This window comes from Pteronotus mesoamericanus, unplaced genomic scaffold (assembly GCF_021234165.1).
Source record: "Pteronotus mesoamericanus isolate MK-2021 breed Mesoamerican mustached bat unplaced genomic scaffold, CSHL_Meso_final scaffold_21, whole genome shotgun sequence".
In the NCBI taxonomy this organism is placed as follows: domain Eukaryota; kingdom Metazoa; phylum Chordata; class Mammalia; order Chiroptera; family Mormoopidae; genus Pteronotus; species Pteronotus mesoamericanus.
This window is the reverse complement of record NW_026555310.1, coordinates 20,807,914-20,829,437: the sequence shown is the minus strand read 5'-3', so window position 1 is coordinate 20,829,437 and position 21,524 is coordinate 20,807,914. Positions and strand designations below refer to the sequence as shown.

The following is a 21,524-nucleotide window of genomic DNA, read 5'->3' as shown; positions in this document are numbered from 1 at the left end:
TTTAACTGGTTATTTATTTGATGCACATTATTATGATAATGTGCAAGATCTTAAGGTAGAATACTAATGAGAAAAGATTGTTTTGCAAATATTGAAAGGAAAACTAATGTCTCATATTCTGCTATTCTTATTTTTTAACTAGGGCATAAAATGGCATAAACTGAATCTATAATATGAAATTGCCCAGAAAAGGGACTTGTTTGTGACATGAGGCTAAATCTAACCAGATCCATTGGTGAATTGTGACAGATGGAGGGACTGTGAGACAGAAGGCAGGCACTAATCACACATAAAATGACCGGCTTGCCTCAACATGTTCCGTGGATTCCAGCAAACTTTACACCCTAATCCATTTTTAGAACAAAAAACATCTGGGCCATAAATCCTCTAATCTGCCAAAACACACTATTAAATCCCATGATTTGTTGAAAAACACTAAGATTAAAGAAAGGAAATATAAAATGGCTAACTGCCGTGTTAGGAAAGTGTTATTAATACTATTTCTTTGTCTCAATTATGAATGTTCTGGTACTAAAGAGCCTTGTCTAATCATGTCAGATTACACATCCTCGTTGTATAGCTAGGCTCTTCTATCTGATCTGCTGATTGCCAAAAAACATAGAATACTTTCTTGCTGCTTAAACATTTCTGTTGAAGAAGCTGATGGGAGATTAGTGCAGCGCCATCTCTCCCCCCGCCCTGCTTCACTCTGCTCAGACCAGACCTCGTCCTCTGATTGCCTTCAGGCAGAAAGATAAGTTCCAGTGTCGTCGGTGAAAGAGGGAGCCAAGAGCTACTATACAGGGTGGGTCAAAACTAGGTTTACAGTTGTGGGTACGAGAAACAGGGTTTATTCTTGTATTATTATTCATTAATTATTGTATTAATAACAATAATATGAACAACTTTTTAGACCTAGGTCAGACCTTAAGGGTTCAGATTTGCTGTAAAATGTGGTTGTTTTTAACAACATAGTATCCTAACTTGAACAACCTTCTTAATATATTATTCTTGAACTCTTCTGTTCATGAACCCTACCATTCTAGAAAGAAATACAGCTCTTATTTGGCAGTGATGGTGTTTATATATGTTCATTTAGTAACATTCTAAGGAGAGTGGCTTGATTTTCCTACCCTCTGACTCCTGCTTACGTACAACCTCATGTTGCACATTTTTGGTCTATTTAGCTTCTCCAGAGCACAAATATATGTGAAATGCCTTGGAATGAGGCATTGAATACAAGTGCAAAAATTCCTTATGTTTTTTAGGTGCTGCCAAGATAATATTGTATAGAAAAAATAATTAATATAGATGCAAACGACAAATTACTATGGGGATAAATGACTGACAGATGTATCTTCTGTAATGGCTAGTTCCAAGTTGAGGTGTGTGCTTGTGTGCAGGTAGAAATAGGTGTTCACTTTAAAGTAAACATTCTTGCTTTTAGAGACCCTTGAGTATTAGCTGACATGCTATATGAAATACTAACATTTGTGCCTCTTGTGTTAAATCATATAAGTCATTTCTACACTTGCAGAGATAAATCTTAATGGTATTGTTTGGTGGTTCTTTACATTTTGTTCTTACCGCAGTCACTGAATTCCCAATCTTGTGACTCCCTCTCTCTTGACAAATGCTCTGGCCTCTGATTTCGGAAAGAGCGGTAGAGCTGAACTTTCACCTTCCTGCTCCCCCTCCCATTCTCACCCCATGCTAGCCTCAGATCTGTCTCCCTTGATGCCTCTTCCTGCTTCAGTGAAAACAGCGCCTCTAATTTCATTCATTTACACTCGTGTTCCGGATTCCTATACCTTGCCATTGGTTATTCTCTTTCACATTTGTCATCTCTCTGCTCTTCTCTCCTACCTCTGCCATTTCAACTTGTAAGTACTTAAGGCTCTCCTCCTAAAACAAGCAAATAAAGTCTCTCTCTAAACTTTGCGTTGCTCCCTTCTTCCAACCCTGTCTTTCTATTTAACTTGTAAGCCAAGCTTCTCAAAGATTCGCATTCCCACTCCTTCCTTACTCTCCCTTTCCTGCCACAATCTTGTGTCTGCTTCCTTTGTTCTTTTAATTGCCAAATCCAAGAGGCATTTTCCATTCCTTGCAGAATGAGAGCACTGAGCATCTCTTCATTGAAACTCCTTCCTTCGTTGTGTCTCATCATAGCCCTGGATCCTCTCTCCTCTCTGACTCCTCCATCTTCATGTCTTTTCCTGGGATCCTTTCTTCACCTGCTCTTTAGATTTTGCTGCAGGGTTTCAATCATCAGGAGAAGTATGTGTTTTAGAGTTGGACAAGCCTGAGCTAAAATCTTAGCTTTGTCACTTACTAGCTATAAAGTTGCGCACTTTTTTTTACTTTTCTGTCTCAATAGATTCATTAGTTAAATGGGGATAACACTCACCAGACAACACAAATGTGAAGATTAAGTGAGTTAAGATAGGGTTTTGTTTTTTGGGGGGTTGTTTTTTTGTTTTTGTTTTTTTTTATACAACAGTTTTTCTGTAACCACTGGTTTATCTGCCAAATAGCATGAGTGAAACAGGTAAAATTTGGGTTCGCTGGATCTGGGTTTCTAATTCTTGTAAAGTGTGATATTTGACAAATTGTAACAATATCACTGAGTTTCCATTTCCCTCACCTGAGAAATAAATGTAAAGTCTGGAAGAATTAAACAAAATAACACATGTGAAGGTGTATATAACACTTGGTACCTGAGGAGACAATAAAAAATGTTAATTCCTTTCTTTTCTTTCTGCTTTCATTTCCTATCTATGCTTACTCTCAGCAGTCTTAATACATGTCTTTAACCATTATGATAGAGTCTGTGAGGAGATATCATTTCTTGTTGGTAGAGAGGTTCAATTAAATGGAAGTCCCCCATTAGAGTCCAAAAAGACCCAAAACGATCACTTGATGCATTTTATTCTTCCCTCATTGTATATTGAGGCAGCAATTTGATCTAAAGGCAGGATCAGAAGGCAGGTATGTGTTTAGGAGAGGTTTAGTGAGCCCCAATCTTAGAAGGGAAACAAGATGGCAAACGCCAATATGGCTCCAGTTCCCATCTCAGATGAGATTTGGGATATGCAGGTTGGGAACCATTAACATACTTGCGAGATTCTGTAACCTTATAAAATTTACCACGAATTACTATTTTATGTCTCGGTGTGTTTTCTTAACCATTACCAACAAAATTCTCAAAATTAAAAAAGGCCCCTTTTATATATTTTAAGGGGCAGAAAAAAATGTACAAATTGCTAAGTCCAATCTTAGAGAGGCTAAATCTAAACAGAAAAAGTGAGTAATGGCTGCTCCACAATGAAATAAGCTGTTGAAAGGCGAAAGGAAAAACAGGAAACTACTTGTAATCGGGTAAGTTGTGTCTCTCCAAAAGATATGTCTGTGTCTTATCCTCGCCCCTGGTGTCTGTGAATGTGACCTGATTTGGAAGTAGAGTCCTTGCAGATGTAATTAAATGAAGGATCTTGAAATGAGATCACCTGTATTTAGGGTGAGTCTTAAATCCAATGACAGGTGTCCTTGTAAGAGAATGGAGAGGAATATTTTTTATTTGACATGCAGAGATGTGGGGAAGAAGGTCATGTGATTATGGAGGAAGAGATTATAATTATGCATCTAAAAACCAAGGGACACCAAGGGTTGCCAGCAGCCATCAGGAGCTAAGAGTCATGCAATAGATTCTCCTTTGGAGACTCCAGAAGGAACTAATCCTTACTGACACCTTGACTTTGGATTTCCAGCTCCCAGATAGTGGCAGAATAAATTTGTTTTAAGCCATCCAGTTTATGATTTGTTGAATCAGCCTTAGACCCACTATATCACAGTTGGTCTTAAATGTAATCCTAAGAATCAAGGGTGGTTCCCAGCAGTATAACATATCTACTGTCTGCCGCCAGTCCTCCCTGATTCCCAGATACATGTTATATCTATCTCCAAAGATTCTCTACTTGAATGTCTCATGAGTACCTGAAATGTCTGGAACAGAGTTTGTCACCTTTCTGCTGCCTCAGTCTGCCCTGTCTTTATCCATATCCCATTCCAGTTACTCATGCAGTTAGTCATTTGGGTCAAGGTACCTCTTTGAAGCCTACGACCAAACCCTGACAGCTCTGTCTCCTCCTCTGATTCCATATGTGCTTCTTTTCCATACCCATGTTACCTGTTTTTGCCAAAGCCACCTCAGATCTCTCTTGGGCTAACACCTTAACCTCCTAACTAGTTTCTCTGTCTTTAGGCTTATGTTCCTTGAATCCATCTCCTAACCTGCTTCCAGATAAAGCTCTCCAAAATATTCCAGAATAAGGCATTTGGATCATGTCATTCTACCGGATTACAAACCCATCTCTTGGTACCCTAATGCTTTAAAGGAGTACTTCATAAGAGGGTAATCTGTAATAGTCCGTGAAGAAAAATAATTCCATGTTCAAATAAATGTGAGAAATACTAAGTAAAAAGGGTTCTTCATTGCACAAATTCTCAAAATCTTGAATATGTTAATGTGTATTGTGAGTCTTTAAGAAGTAACAAAAACATGCAGCCTTTCCAAAACGTACTGGAACAAGGAACACTTTAATGCCCCCCTCCCCCCCAAAAAACCCCCGTCATTCTAGGATAAATTCCAGACACTCTAAAATGGACTAAAAGTCTCTTGATGATGTCAACTCTGCTTATCTTTCCTGTGTCACTTCTTGCTGAAACTGCACAGGACTATTTCCGGTTGCAAGGATAGGCCTTCCTCCTCCCGCCCCATCCCGGCTCCCGAGCTCCCGAGCTTTCCTCTGACTGACATACTCTCTCTTCCCAGAGTGTCTGGGAATTTATTCAAATGTCACATCTTCTGTAAGGACTTCACTGACATACCCCAGACATGCTCCTTGGCAACATTAGTATTTCCCATTTATATGCTTCTTCAAAACCTTATCAATGCTTTTTCTGTCATATTATCCTTCATTTTTCTAAATTTTTCTTTCATGCCAGTCTTTGAACTAATTACTTGAGGGCATTTTTTTCCTCTTTTAGTCTTTTATGCCTTTGGCCCATGGTAGACTGTGGAAGGAATAAATGCATATTTCTAAATTAAAAGTATTCAGTTTTATAATTCCAAGTTCATTGATTTTCCATGTCATCATATCAGTGGAAGCCTGTACCATATGTCACAGATTTATTAAAATGTATGGACTTACAGATGCTCTCAGGGTACTACAAATTCTTGTTTACTGCATATTTATTTTACCTAAGACTTTTAAGCTATGAGCAAAAGTAAGGGCACAGATGTTTCAAATTATTTTCAACAAATATTAATTTTTTCCTATTTTTGAGGTCACATCATCATCAAATTTTTGGCACCCTGGTATTTCTTCATCTATGAAACCTCACAAGAATTAATTAAATAATAAATGTGAAAGCAAATTGTAAATTATAAAGTGCTTTGTAAATGTTAATTGCCAGATGTTGAATGATACTCCTAATGTCCTGATAATCCGGTGGCTTTCTATGTAACTATTACAATATTCTTGTTCAATAACTTACCCTCATAGAAGGTTTTCTCATTAAAAATGTAAATGTATTCGAGGTAACATCCTCCTTCATGTTATCATATTTTACATTAGCAAGTTGTAGAAAAAAAGTACCAAGTTAATAGACCTGCATATATTTCCCTTCATTTTATTGAATCTATCCCTGTCTACTACATTTGCTCAGGTAAAATTTTACTTATCACATGTTAATGCCCCTGAGGAATGAAGGATAAGAATAGCATGTTCCAGTGTCTTCCAAAGACATGGTAGAACAAAGACTGTAGGCATCTAAAGTCTCAGTCCAACACTTTCATGCTTATCCTCCCGACTTAGCGAAAAGTGTGGCATAGAGAAGATGTTTAATACCCATTTACTGAATGAATGAGTGAAAGGTTCAGTGGATGACTGAGAAGAGCATGTAATGCAGACAGACTACCAAGAGGCAATAACAAAAAAGGTGAAAGAGGGTATAAGGGAAATAAATGGCAATGGAAGAAAATACAATAAAAATGAGCTATTAAAAATAATTTTTTAAAAAGGATCCCAACCCAGAGACTCAGATTGTAAGGCCTCAACCTCCACTGACTGGGACTTAGGGCAAATTACTAGGTCATTATGTACATTTGTTTCCTTGAAATTAAAACAGAGGTGACAAACATAGAATCAGAGAGCTATCTACACTGTGAGAGACACTTAGAATACCTGGTAAGCACTTAGCCACCTGAGGCCTCTGTTCCTCATCTGTAAAATAACAAGTTTTGACTAGATGATATGGATATTTTCTCTATCTAGTTAAGGGTCTATAATTTTAAAATCAGCTGCAGAGAGAAAATAGATTAAAATGCATTAAAAAAAGTTAAAAATGTTCTATATATATGCAACGTAAGTGAAAAAATCCAATAAGGGAAATATAACATCTGGCCCAGATATTCTAAAATTATCCATCATTCTTCTGAACCATTCACAGCTTTTAAGGGTTCCCTTTCTTTGGAGCTGCCTTTCATTCGCTTACCATATCAAAGGCATTCTTCTATAATATAATGTAATACTGGTCACAAACCTCAAAAACTTACTCTCCATATTTATAGCTGATATGTATGTCACAAAGAGCTCCATGTCATTAACAATATCTTAAGTTATCTTTTGGTTCAGTTTTCCTTGCTTTATTAATGGTGTAACACATTAATTCTTCTTTCAGGAGTGACCTTTACAGCACCATTAATGCTCACAGCTTTTATCCAAACTGCATTATTACTCATTACAGTTTCAGCTTTCAACATCTGCATTTATTGAAAAGAGAAAAGTAAATTGTAGTGGCTTCAACTCCTTGGAAAATATGAGAAGTGTGTATGTGGTGAAGGGACGTTTCAGAGAACACAATAAGAGAAGTTTCAGCAGTGGAGAAAGTCAGATGATAAATATCATTAAATACATTCTTGCCTTACAAAAATATTTTGTCATATTTAATCCTTGGAATGCTGAAGTACAAAATTCTCATGTGATAAAAATGCAAATGCATTAGTTAGTCCATTAGTTTAATATTCTAGTTCTGATGACATTACAAAAGTAGCTCATATACCAACATTGCGATATTTATGAGGTTTCATGTCTGCTATGGAAAGAAATCATTCTTGCCAAATAATTTTTTTTCTTTTACCTACTTAGGACATAAAAGCAAGTCTTATCTTCGTGTCCATTTAGGATGTTGAGCAGAGTAACTGAGAGTTCAACCATAACGGAATGCTGCACAATAATAAGAAGCACACGTACACCCCAAACCTTTTTCAAACTTCTCAGAACCTAAGTTTTCATTGTTTCTCTTCTCACTGCTGCCACACTGGCCTGCACTGACTTCCTCTTGGCAAATAACCTGGAATTCTACTTTGCGAAATGGAAACAATGAAATAGACCCCATTCATCTTTCTCTCTATCCATCCTATAATTTCCCTATAACTTTACCCTTTTTTCTTCATTTCCTTCAGTCTCAGAAAATATAATGGGCTTCTCTTCTTTCCAAGGTTAATCCTCTTTCATTATCTCTTCTCTTTGCTGCATCATATGATTTTTCTTTTCTAAAATCTGTCACTACTGAGCCTTCTCAGCACCAATCTTATAAAGAGACTGGTCTATACATCAACTGAACTTTCACTCCCCATATTCTTCAAATCTTTGTATTCTGCTAAACCTTCTACTAAAACCTCTCTGAGCCTACCTATCCATGAACTCCAACCAAATTCTAATGCTTTTCTTCTTCATCATCTTTAACTTTTCTGCAAATGTGACACTATTAACAACCCTTCCTTCTTGGATGAGCATGACACTGTCCTGTCTTCATTCTGATTCTGACATTCACTTTTTATTAGTTTTCCCGCTAAAAATGTGTGATGGTTTTAGAATTTGTCCAAAGATATTTTGATATTCCTCCCTTCAGACATGAAGCCCAATTCCCCTTCTTTTGAGTTGGACTGGACTTTCTGATTCTCTTATAATAAAAAGAATAAAGCAGAACTGACCATATGTGACATGGAGACCAGGTCATAAAAGGCACTGTGGCTTTCTCTTTGCTTTCCCTCTCTCGGTCACTCAATCTGGGGAAAAGTCTGCCACCATGCTAGGAGCAGCTCTATGGGAAGACCCATGTGGCAAAGAACTGAGCTCTCCAGCTAATAGTCATGCGAGTTAAGTCTTCTTGGAAAATTATCATCTATTCTTAGTAAGGTCTGCAGCCCCAGCTAACATCTTGGTTGCAACCATAAGAGAAACCCTAAACTAGGACCACCTAGCTAATCTGTTCCCAGATCCCTGACCTTTAGAAACTTTGAGATAATAAATGCTGGTTTTTTGTACTGCAGAATTTTGAGCTGATTAGTTAGGTAGCAATAGGTAACTAAAACAGTAGATGATATCTATGATTTTTTACCCCACTTTTCTTCTTACCATACACACTTTTTTTTTGGTGAAATTACTTGCTTTGATAACTTCAACAAGCTCAATAAGGAATAATTTCCATGTCAAAAATTCTAGCAATCCTTTTGAATATCAGACTTATATTTACAGTTTCTTCATGAACTGTAAATGGCTCCACATAAATGGCTCCTTGTGCTTCAATCATCATTTATTACATTTTTATATTATGTCTTCCCTTAAACCTGCACTATTCTGGTCCTCTCTTTCACAGTTAAGGCACTTTTCTTATTTTATAAATTCAAAATCCTAGCCTTTGTTTCCAACTTGAACTTCACCAGGTATTTTTCTGTTGTGGATAAATTATGCCAATTACTCTTTAATAATATCTCTGCCACCTATTCTCTCTTTTGCTTATCATTGTTTATTTTCATTTCATGCAATTTACTCTTCAATGACAAACAATGATTTTCTGGCTTCCAATCTCTCTCTGCTGTCAATATTAAAGTTCTGATCAGATTGCTCTCTGGAGAAAAAGTCAAAATTTCTTGGGGTAGCATTCACTTAGGTTCCATCTGCCCCTTTCAATTTTAGCTCTAATCACTTTCCACTGCACACTCATTCTATATGTAGCCGAATCAGTATCTTTCTCAAAAATGTACTATTTTACTCTTCTTTTTTCTTACAGTCTAAAATGCCAAGGGATGTAGCTTTTCTTCAAGGCTCCATTTGAATTTAATTATCCCCAGCTTACCCTCCCTTGATGCTTCCCAAAAAGAATTAAACACTCTCCTCTTTATGACCAAAGGATTGTATACATGCTCTTGAATATAACTTGCTATGGCTGACTTGTACTATAAGGTGACTTTTCCTCCAGTTACACCATGAGCTACTTGAGGGCTAGTCTGTGTTAGCCTCCTCATAACTGTCTGCAAATAATAGACATATCAACAAATGTGAGTTTAAGTAAGTATTTACAGTCTAATTTAAGGTGTTGCTAAATATAAAGTATTTTTTAAAAGGTAGCTTATAGAAGCATTTTCTAATGTTTGGTTACTGTACTGAAATGACAATTATGAAAAATAAAGCTACTCGCTTTTATACTACTTTAATATAGTGAGCTAAATGTCAAGCAGTATGGAACTAAACAAACTTCACATCTTGATGATCGACTGCTGTTATAGGCAGAAGGTATTTCATTATTTTGTATACTTTGTACACATCATGAAAAATAGAAATAAATTTCAGTGATGGAAAAGGCAAGTCACCTAACAAAAACATTCTGGAACCATTGCTCTGTGATTAGTCATTAGGCCTCTTTCATATAAGCTGAAGAACACCAGGCATATCAATACACATAAGCAGTTCATTTTGATTTTCAGGGGGACATTATAACTTGGGGTTCAGTTATAAATTTCAATTGCATGTTTAAAACAGACTTGTGAGGTTTATCAAATTGGAACTCTTGTATGGAACTAAAGCCATGCACAGGATGCGTGTGATTTGCCATTACAAGATGATTCCATTCAATTGCCATAAACAGAAAATCAGCAAGAACAAAAGAAACAGAACTTACCTATTGTGCTAACTCTGGCTGAAGGACTAGCTAATGCTGCTGGGACAGAGGCTTTGAGGGGGCCTGCCCCACTGTTTATTCTCAGAGCTGGCATATGGGGAGAGGTGGGTGATGTGGGTGATTTGCCATCAGAGGTCTTGGGTTTAGCTGATAGGTTCAGTGGCTGGGCCACTTCATCCTGCAATGATCATTAGAACATGAGCTGTGATAAGGAAAAGCTGATTTAAAATGTCTAGAAAAACACAGGCATAGTGCCTGTCATTTCCCAACAAATTACTCTACCAATCAGTGATCTTAACATTCAGTCTGAACATTACAAGTGTTTGATTAGCTGTCAAAAACGTCACTTTCAACTATAAATTATGAAATACCTTTTGTATAAGATAAAGCATAGGTGCACTCAACTATCCAGAAAGCACGTAAGTGATATCACCTGTAAGAAATATTCTGAAAGAGCTATTATTTGTACTTTTTATCTTTATTGAGAGACAACACATAGTTCATATAAAATTATGATACAGATAGGTTTTTCCAACCCCCAAAGAACAGAGGTTGAGTCCCAGGCATCTTTGTATCCTTCCTTGTGCTTAGGCAGAGTACCTGAAACATCTGTGATGGAGGAGTTAAATGGTATGTAGCTCTCACGAGAACTGCTCTCCAAATTAAATACAAAAAAGAAGAAACCTTTCTAACTTTCTAACCTTTAAACTCTTTAAATATCTACCTTTTTCTTAATTGTCTCAGAAGTACTTTCGGTTTTAATCTAAAATTGAAAATAAATACACTTAACATTATACAAATATATACTATGTATTTATATGCAACACTGTTCTAAACATTCAAGATTACATTTTTAAGATCCAAGTTTTGTTTTACAGATTTTCTTTACAGTGTACTACAGGTTAGTATAAAGATTTGAATGTATCAATTCAGCAGGTATAGTGATTTTCAATTGTTCAATGCTTGAATAGGTCATATTTCATTGTTTTGATTTGATTTTATATACCTATATCTATATCAGCCCTTATAAATACAATTATCACTGAAATTTTAATTACAACGTGTAATAATCGGATATCAACATTACATCACTTTTCTTTCATTACAAACAAAAAGTTATTCTTTTTTTGTGCTCTAATATTGAAATATTTTATCATTTGTTTTTATTGTTTACATTATATCCAATTTTACATAGGCATTATCATAGAATAAAAATATATTTTCCAGTTAGTTACTGTTTAATCTTTATGAGTTAAGTTCATAAAATATCTACCAGTAGTAGTAGGATAACTTTTTGAAAGTAGAACTATTTAGGATCAAATGGTGTGATTTGGTGACATGGGAACATGTTAATAAACATGTTGATTAATGTACACAAAAGTGTATGTATATATTTTCAAAATACTGAAACAAGGTACTTTATTAAAATGTTAAAATGGTGTAATATAATATTAATTTCAAATCTGTATTTTTAAAAATGGTTTATTGTTATTAGATTTTATAGTTAGCTGCACTTATGAACCTCATGAAGGGTCTAGAAAAAAAAACTAACACTCTTTTCAATTCTATTTTTTTGTTTCATAGAAAAGAACAATTACTTGAAAACCCATGAGATAATCAAATGACTGCCCGTAATTATGTTAGATGTATAATAAATTAGTGACCATTATACCAAATTTATATGGATTCATAGAATCTTGGAAGAAAGTGAAGTAAAATAATTCCATGACTGGCCTAATATATACTTTTGCAAAGTTTACTTTAGCATTTTAAAAAGTACAAGGGTAAAATCACGCCTACATTTCTCAATTTGAACATTTAGTTGAGCTCATCAGCCATAATCTATATATAAGATGCTATGGTTGGCAGAAATCCAGAGGTATTGTGTCCCTTATTCTACTCTACTCCTGTATGAATGACTGTTTCTCAAAATGTGGTCTTTGAACTAGTACCACCAGCACCACCAGGACTTATTAGAAAGGCAAATGCCTTATCCTAGAGACTTTGGAGGTGGGTTCCAGCAATTTGTGTCTTTACAAGCATTCCCAGGTGATGCATGCTAACATTTGAGAGACACTGCTTTATATAATATACAGGGAGATTATTAAAATATGTATTTATTGGCTTCAAAACCCTTTAAAAAGTCCTCAATATAAGGAGGTAACATTAAAAATTACATAATATTATTTTAGCCTTTAACATTTTATCAGCATATACCATATATGCTGATAATAATAAATGAAAACATGCATATGCATAATAAACTAAATAATAAATTAAAACATGCATATGCATAATAAACTAAATAATAATAAATTAAAACATGCATATGCAAAATAAACTAAATGCTACACAGATGGAGTGAGCCAATAAGGATTAGAATCTGTATTTCCTCTCTGTTTTTCAGCCAGGTAGAAGCTTCATCGACTGTTTACTATATGGCTGTAAAAATTCTAGGCACTTTCCCCCCATCCAACGCTGCACCTGCTTGCTACCTTCTGTGTCAAACCACTGGCTTTTGTCATCATGGCCGGCAAACTTCCTTTGACAGCATCACAACTCTTGCAAAAGTTTTGAGGAGATGCTCGAAGAAATTAAAGGTGGCTGTTTCCCTTGACTGGGCAGGAGAAAAAGGAGGGAATATATTCTCAGATTTGCAACAGAGATTTATGAGCACAAGGAAATAGAGTGTGTGTGTGTGGGGGGGGGTTGTTGATGAAGATGCAGATGTGAGGCTGATGGAGTGAAAGGCCACCGGCTGTGTTTTAAGCACTAGGAATTACTGCATGGGCAGACTAAAAAGTGACTACTCAAGGCAGTTATCAGAACAAGGGATGCACTGGAACTCTTAATATTCTCCTCCATTCAAGGCAGCACAGATGTCTGAAAGCCAAAAAGTGCAAAGCCCCAAGGACATAATGGAAGTTGACAGTTCCAAAGTTGATAGAAATGTCACTCATGATTGCCCTTTCATTCTCTTTCACTGTGTGACCAGGCTAATGGTATATTAATAAGAACCCGCATGCTTGATCCTTATACTAGTAACTATAAAAATAATTTTGACCCACTGCATGATATTATTTCACAATTTGATTCTTTTAATAATTTATTATAGCGCTACTATTCCAAATGCTTATTATTCATGAAGAATACAAAAATCACAGTAGTTTCCCTATTTTATTAATTATTTTTTACTTGACTAGATAAAGATTTAAAAATCCTAACTATAAAATGGAAGGGGACTATAATTTATGACATGCATCTTCATTATTATAATATGCACAATAAACAACAACCGTAAGGCTTTTTCTACTTTACTATTTGTAATATCTCCTTTGGGAGAAATATGAAAGCTTAACATGATTAACTTTATTTTTACATATAAAATATACATTTAAAAATTAAGATAAATAATTTACATGAAAACAAATATAAGTAATTTTTAAGGCCAAGAAAGAATTGTAAAAGAGCACTTCTATCAAGTACATCATCAACAGTGAAGAAAGCAATTTCCTTTTAATTATTTGTCCAATCATTAAATTATGTTGTCAGTTCAAACTTTTGAAAATAGCACATATTATTTCACTTATATAAAAAGTGATAGACAAAAAGAATCTTATGTGCCTGTTGAATAGCTCCAAACTTGTATATGATAAGTATAAAACAAGCATGTAAGCTAAAGTAAATGTGTAAGTTAAGGTAAACAAGTTTTAACTAAGAGAAGGCTATTATATTTACATTTGTAGAATTATATTTTAAGTCATCTATTTAATTTATAATACTATAAAGTAATTAATAACCAAAAAAGAAACTAAGGTTCAGAAAGTTCTAATGAACCCAGGTTTTTGACTTCAACATACAATATTGTTCATTCACATGAAAAATTTAAATTTAAATATAAAAAACATTGCTGGAATGTAATTTCTGAAATTAAGGTTTAGCCATATTAATACTATTAATACCACGCAATGGTCAAGCATATAAAATAATAAAATGAAGTGATACACATATTTGTTATTTTATACATTAGTTTAAAAGTAGAGGCACAAATCATTCACTTATTTAGATTGTTTTAATGCTTCTCTCTTCCCTACACTATATAGCATCAAAAATTTCCTTCCCTAATACTAAAGAGTTAACATAGACTATTTTTTGAGGAGAAATACCAAGGGTTTATATACAATATGTCATAAATATAACAATTCATACAGTAATGTATAAGAGAATACTATTTTGTAATCCAAATACAAGTTTTAGGGAACTATTCATGTTATAGTTTCTCCTAATAAAATGTTTTCTAATCTTGGTTGTCTGGGATAGAATGCAAAGCAAGTACAACACAAACAACCGCAATAGTTCAGGCATGTTCCACTTATTTACAGCTGGTATAACTTGTCTGAAAGCAAACATTTCACTTAATATCAGCTTGTGGTCACAATACTAAAATTATCATGTAGATCTTAATGAAATTTTATCCTAGCCAATGAACCTCCATTCATATAATTAATAAGTCAGATAAGGAAATAACTTGACACAAATATATAGCCTTAGATGCACTGGAGAAATATCTTGTCATCATGAATGCAGGATTATTCCACATAAACTTAGCAAATGCTATACAATATAAAGTTAAAATATATTTCATCTAGAAAAATATATTTAATTTAGATGGTTTTCAAGTAATAAGTTTATTCTAGAGAAAAACATGTTGCTCTAACATAACTGTATAATATCCATAATTTTATAATGCACAAAGACCAGGTACATTTTGATGTTTGATTACTTACAGAAGTCAACAATAATTTATAAAAGAAAAATTATTCTCCAGAGTCCTGGGGAGCTATTTCTTTCTTTCCACTCCTTAGCCTTCATTCATTTCTTTGTTAAGGAATTTTAATAGAGAACTAGAAAATAAGGATATCACTATCCTAAAGAAGTCTAATTCATCTATCCTTCCTTCCTTCCTTCCTTCCTTCCCTACTTCCTTCCTTCCTTCCTTCCTTCCTTCCTTCCTTCCTTCCTTCCTTCCTTCCTTCCTTCCTCCTTTCCTTCCTTTTGCATCCTTATTCTTCACAACATGGATGTATACCCACATGCAGACCTTGGATCACAAGGTAGACCACTAAGTATGTGCAAATGTGTGTACCATCTAGAAAAAAAATCTCTTATTTATTCATTCTCTTTATCTAATTGATGATCTAGTATATGCCATATCACAATTGCCTCAACATTCAGCTGCCTTAAATATTAACCTAGTTATTGCAAAATCAAACATTTATTTGATAGTTAACAAATCTATAGCACTCTAATGGTAATGTATAAAGACCATATAAATTTATTCAATCATTCATCCATCCATTCATTATTTATTGAATAAAATTTTGACTATTTATTAATGGCTGTTATATGTGAAGCATTAGAAAAATGCAAATGACCTGACATTGAGAAAAATGCAAAGCATGTGGCTTTGAGGCTTTTGTTTTGTGTGTTCAGTAATAAAGGAGCAAAGAAATGCATTTATTTTCTATTTATTTTCTATTTTCCATACACATATATGGAACTGAGTCTTATTAAACTGAATTCTTTGAGGACAATCTGTCTATGCATTTAATATATTATTTCATTTATAAATATGCTTTAATCCTTTAATAGCTGTACAGTGATTGAATTTTATATATATACACATATAAAATATATATAATTTATATATAACATATATATTATAATTTATATATATAAAAAATTTCAGGCTACTTCCTCTGCATGATCTGAAACTGTGAATGTCCTCATATTTATCATAAACACTCATGTGAAGTAAGTAGCAATACTGATGTATGGGAAAGAGTAAAAGCATTCATGAAATATGTTGTAAAATTAATCACGCTGTCGCTATTATCTTCTCTGATGAAATAATCGTATTAAATTAAGAAGGGAAGATGCATGGCAGACCGCACTGCATCATGCGCTCTACTGCCACCCCTCTCTTCCCTAGCTTGTGGTCACATTCATCTTTTTCTTCTGCTATCCCCATTGTTCACTGAGGGCGCCCTCTTTACCTTTTCCACCCAAGTAAGACATGCCTTTCTACAATTCAGCAGAGGTTCATTAAAGAGAAATACAAAACATGAAAGAAATATAATGAGGATCTGGAAAAAGTTTGCCATGCCCCTCCCTGATCTTTCCTTCACATAGAACTTAGATGAGAAAAGGTTTACATTTAAGTGCAAGAGTCAATTAAAGAAATATAATATAAAAATAACTTTAACAATCTTACTTCTTGTTTAACCTCTGAAGAATTAGAAATCTTGCTCATGTGCAACTCCATACTTAATAGGTCCACCTCAACTCCATACTTAATAGGTTCACCTGACAGAGCACAGAATCCTGAAGGCTCTTCCATGAACACATGCTTGCTTTTGGACTTAAAGATTGCAAGATGCCTTACTAACCACACAGACAGAGTGCCAAGAAGTCTGTGATAAGCAGGCTTTTGCTGTGTTAATGCTATCATTAGATTCGATTACCATTTAAATGCAAACCCCCAGTTATTTAGCCGAGGGTAATATGTTCTAGCTTCCCTTTCAGCTCTCCCATTTTGCCATTTTATACTTTTCCTTAGAGTACACCTACTTCCTTTAAAAGGAGATGCTAGTAGTGTATTCGGGGGATATTTGCTTCAATGTGGTAATTTATCATTGTGTTTCCATTTAAATTGTTGGCCCTTTTAATGTAAAGCAATTCAGATAGTATTAATCAATTAATTTGTTGTATAAAATGCCTCCTGTTCCTTCTCCATTAATACTTTAATAAAGTATTTCCTTGTTTTCTGACTTTGTTGCTTTAAGGCCTCAAAACTAAATTATATCCACAAACATAGACATATATATTTAAAGATAAATAGAGGAAAGAATAAAAAGCCTGGCTTCTGGAGTATCATATATTTCACAATTATATTTTAATTTAAAAATTGCTTTGAAATACCTAAGCCAAGTAATGCCATTCTCTCTATACACACAGTGCTTCTGTGAGAGCCAGCCTCTGAGATGACCCACGATAATTTTTGCCTCTGGGTATTTATGGCCACATGTGTTCTTCTTCCATAAAGAACAAGGCTGATCTATATAACCTATAAGATACTGTAGAAATGATAGTTTGACTCCTGATGCTAGGTTATAAAAGACTAAAGCTTCTCCCTTCCTCCCTTTTGCATCACTTGGTTCTGGAACAAGGTTTCTCAACATTTTAGAATGAATAGTTCCTTGTTGTGAGTGACTGTCCTATGTATTGTAGGAAGTTTTACAGTATTCCTGGCCTCTACCACTGGATGCCTGTAGTACTCCTGCCCAAGTTGCAGAAACCTGATATATCTCCAGGCATTGCCAAATGTTTCAAGGACAAAATCACCCCCAGGAAGAAGCTGGCTGCCATGTCATGAGGACACTCAAATCAGCAAATGGGAAATGTTTATCTGGAAGGAACTGAAACCTTTTGCCAACAATGGGTGCTAACTCGTTAAGCATGTGAGAATGTGAGCAAGTCATTGTGGAAGGGGAACTATTAGCACCAGTCAAGCTTTCAAGTGACTGCATAGATCAGTAAGAGTTGATGTTAATACAGCAGTCCCCAGCTTATCCAAGGTTTTGCTTTCTTCCTTTTCAGTTATCTATCATCATCCATAGTCCAAAAGTATTAAATGGAAAACTCCAGAATTAAACAATTCAGAAGTTGCAAGTTGCATGCTATTCTGAATAGCATGATGAACTCTTGCACTGACCTCCACTCCCTGCCAGGGACGTGAATTGTCCCTTTGTCTAGCATCTCCACTCTGAATATGCAACTCACCCATCAGTCCCGTAGTACCCCTCTGGGTTATCAGATCAGCTGTCACAGTATCACAGTGCTTATATTCAAGTAACCTTAATTTTACTTAATGATGGCCCCAAAGTGCAAGAATAGTGAGGCTGAAAATTTGACTGTGTCAAAGAGAAGCCATTAGTGTATGTATAGGAAGAAATGTAGTGTATACAGGGTTGGTACTCTTTGCAGTTTCAGGCATCCACTGAGAGGGGGACTTGGAATAGATCACCTGCAGATAAAGGGTGACTACAGTAATAATACCAGTTCCTCTTATTTGCTTCTAATTTCAAATCTCCAAAAGCTTTTAAAAATGTCCTAGAAAAATTAAAAAGTTGGTTAATCCATGTATAAGAATATAATGTTTTCTCAGCACCACCTGATCAGTCCTTCAGTTCATAATTAAGAAGCATTTGTCACTGTTACTTTCCTATTAGTTCCACTTAAAATACATGAAAAAAAGACAATGAAGGACTACAAAATTATCAAGTGATGGAATGGAGTTACAAATAAAGAAAGCAGGAGCTCTCGGAGCAAGACAGCTTTACAAAATAGACACCACCCTGACTAAATTCAACTGCCACCTCTATGTTGGGGATGGCACCTCTAGTGGTACCTGGATGTGGATGCACAACATGAGCACACTTCTCTACCTGAATTCACAAAAGGAATTCATATCAAAAGGACAGCAGAACAATATAGGCACCACCAATACATTTGAACAGAGACTCTGTGTCCCACTGGAGTACCATGAAGAATAGGTAAATACCACAAGAAAGCCTATTATTGGGAGGGAGGGTGACACTCATGAAAGCATTCAAAGAATGAGTTGATCTTGAAACAAAAAAAATCAAATCACTTTGGAAGACCCTCAGAAGGTTAAAAAAGTTCCCTTGTAAAAAAAAATCTATGGTTCTTTTAGGAATTGAAGTTTTTCTAGATCCTGGAGAACACTGGGCCTGGTTTAAGAAGATAGATCATATTTAGATAGTTAACCAAAAAAGGGGCAGAAGAAATAGAAGACATGGTCATACATAAGTCACTTAATACTAACTCTAAGTATTAATAGAACACCTCATTTCCAATGTCCACATATAGGCATGTACAGGTTCTAATGGGTACTATGTCTTACAGCCTGGTGAACCAACTATGACTAACTATTTAATGATTAATGACAGTTATGACAGTTAGCTAGTGTATTGTTGTATATTTGGGAGACTTGAGTATGGGCCAAGATGTCTAAGGCACAGAACCTTGGAGAAGAATGATTGTGTGTTATGTGCATTCATGTGTGTATAATGGATTTGAGGGTGAACTGGGCACAATGCAAGACAGTTAGTGAAGACTCAGGTAGCATCATCTTATTACTGACTGTAACTTTCAAATCACTGTGTTTCATTTTACTGCATTAGTTGTAAATAGTTTAGTTTAAGAAGACTACTGTTTAAAGGAATGTTTGCAGATGTTCTTGACTATTTTCACCTGTTACAGCACAATTCTCCAGAGAGTAAGCATTACTGTATTAATTGCTTTATCACCTACCTATGTCTTACATAAAAATAAACATTAACTACTAAATTTTAATTACATGGATAGTTAAATCATTGTCTAACGCTTGATAAATTCCAAGTTTTTCTACTATCTTTCTAAGTGTTCTAAGAATTCTTTACATCTACATACAATATAAATGACACTTTGACTAGTGAGTAACAAAATAAAAGCATATGCACTACCATAATGCATTCTTCCACACTGAAATCTCTTCAAATGCATTCCTCTCACTCCTTAAACTTTATAGCTCTTTCTAGTCTTCAGAGCTTAGCTCTCTTTTCTTCTTGCTTTCCTCTTGGAGTTAGAGGTTTGACATGTCTGGGCGTCACTGTTTTCTACTTGGAGATGTCAGTTAACAAAGCCATTGTCAGAGCTTCTTAGTGACAGGTTTCCTATTAATTTAACTTGAAACTTGACTAGTCAGTACAACCAGACTACAACTCTTTTTACTCCATTCATTGCAGACAGAGCAAAAGGGGAAGTCATTGAAGATAAAGGGTAAAAAGTCCAAAGGTAAGCAAAAATAAAATTATTAAATGCAAAACCCAGTTGTCTTCCTCCCACTTGTTTTAACCCAGACCGATTCTCACTCTTCAGATTAAGAGCAGTACTAGCAATTTTCATTCCTGAATATAGAATGAAAAGAGTTATTCTATCTTTTTTCTCATGAGGTATGCTTATTCTTTAATTTGTTACAAAAGTATCTTTTACATGTTATTTCCAACAGTGGTAGTCATGAGAGAGAATTTATTTTCCGTTTGGTGAAGCAGTATATAGACACTAAATCACAGTACAGTTTAAAGCTATGTAAATTGCTAGAAAATTGTAATACCTAAAGAAATATCACTCTGTTTAATATAAAAGGATGTCACAAAGGAAGTGCTTTTGAAAAACATTGTATTTCATTAATCTGGATTATTTAGACCAAATTCTTTTCCACAAATGTGGTTGGCTCACTAGTCTAGGGCTAGGATTTAGATTTTGGATCTTAGATGTTTAAATGCAATTTTCAGGACTTTTCATAAGCTTATAGTTTCCTTATTCTGTTGCTCCTCATACCACTTTTTCTGGAGTCTGAAAACACAAAAGGTACCAAGGGCATGAGCTCTTGGAACATTAAGCTCTATGAAATTTGCTATTTAGAATCAGATCATTTTATTTTTCCCTTCCTCAAGAGAGTCATCAAAAGAATTATTTTCTGCCCTGGCTAGTGTGGTACAGTGGACTGAGTACCAGCCTGTGAACCAAAGGATCAACGGTTCAATTCCCAGTCTAGGGCACATGCCTGGATTGCAGGCCAGGTTCCCAGTAGGGGGCGTGTGAGAGGCAACTACACATTGATGTTTCCCTTTCATTCTCCCTTCCCTTCCCCTCTCTAAAATTAAATAAGTAAAATCTTTTTTAAAAAAGCAATTATTTTCCAATTGCTTTTGACAGAAAGTGTTTTCCCCCCTTTCTCCTTCTCTCATAATTAACCTATTAGAGAGTGAATTAAAACAAAAAGGTATGGTATATGCCTAATTGAATACAGGAATTATGCAATTTTTACCTGGGAACCTCTCCCTATTCAAAAAGAAGTTCTAATTTTTAACTCAATTTTCTCATTAAGAGAGTTAGTTTCCAAAGAAGAAATGAATGCTTATAGCTCTGTTCAGTCTTAGTTTCATAAATATTTAGGGGGTGGAGTTCAGTTAAATATTAGGAGACATATAAAAGTACATTTAATAAATTTAGTAACCTAAAAAGCTAATAAATTTTTGAATTAATTTAGATATTTTTATACCTATTCATTTCTAATACTGATTTTCTAATACTATTCACTTTACTCCCTGCAATTTGAATTTCATTTTAGAAGTTACAAAGCATCCTGATATATTTTCTCTTATTTTGGTTTCAGAGCAAGAGTGTAGGATATCATCAATCCCACTTCACAGATAAAGAAACTGAGGTTAGAGATTTTCTGATTTGCCAATAGTCAAAATTTTAGTAAGCCTGAGACTTCAACACATGTCTCAAGTCACTGGGGTGTATATGCTTAGGCAGCTTCTCAGAACTGCCTCTCTATCATCTAAATGTCAGCAGGTAAAAGTATTGTT

At 34.9% G+C, this 21,524-nt stretch overlaps 1 protein-coding gene across 2 annotated transcripts in view; it reads right to left on the bottom strand.

The window, feature by feature from the left end:
- SOX5 (SRY-box transcription factor 5) overlaps positions 1-21,524 on the bottom strand; it is a 370,984-nt gene that overhangs the window by 31,668 nt on the left and 317,792 nt on the right. For both annotated transcript variants that reach the window (XM_054591329.1, XM_054591330.1), the window contains one exon: positions 10,024-10,201. In XM_054591329.1, the coding sequence (XP_054447304.1) occupies positions 10,024-10,201 (178 nt within the window). The remainder of the gene's footprint in view (positions 1-10,023; positions 10,202-21,524) is intronic.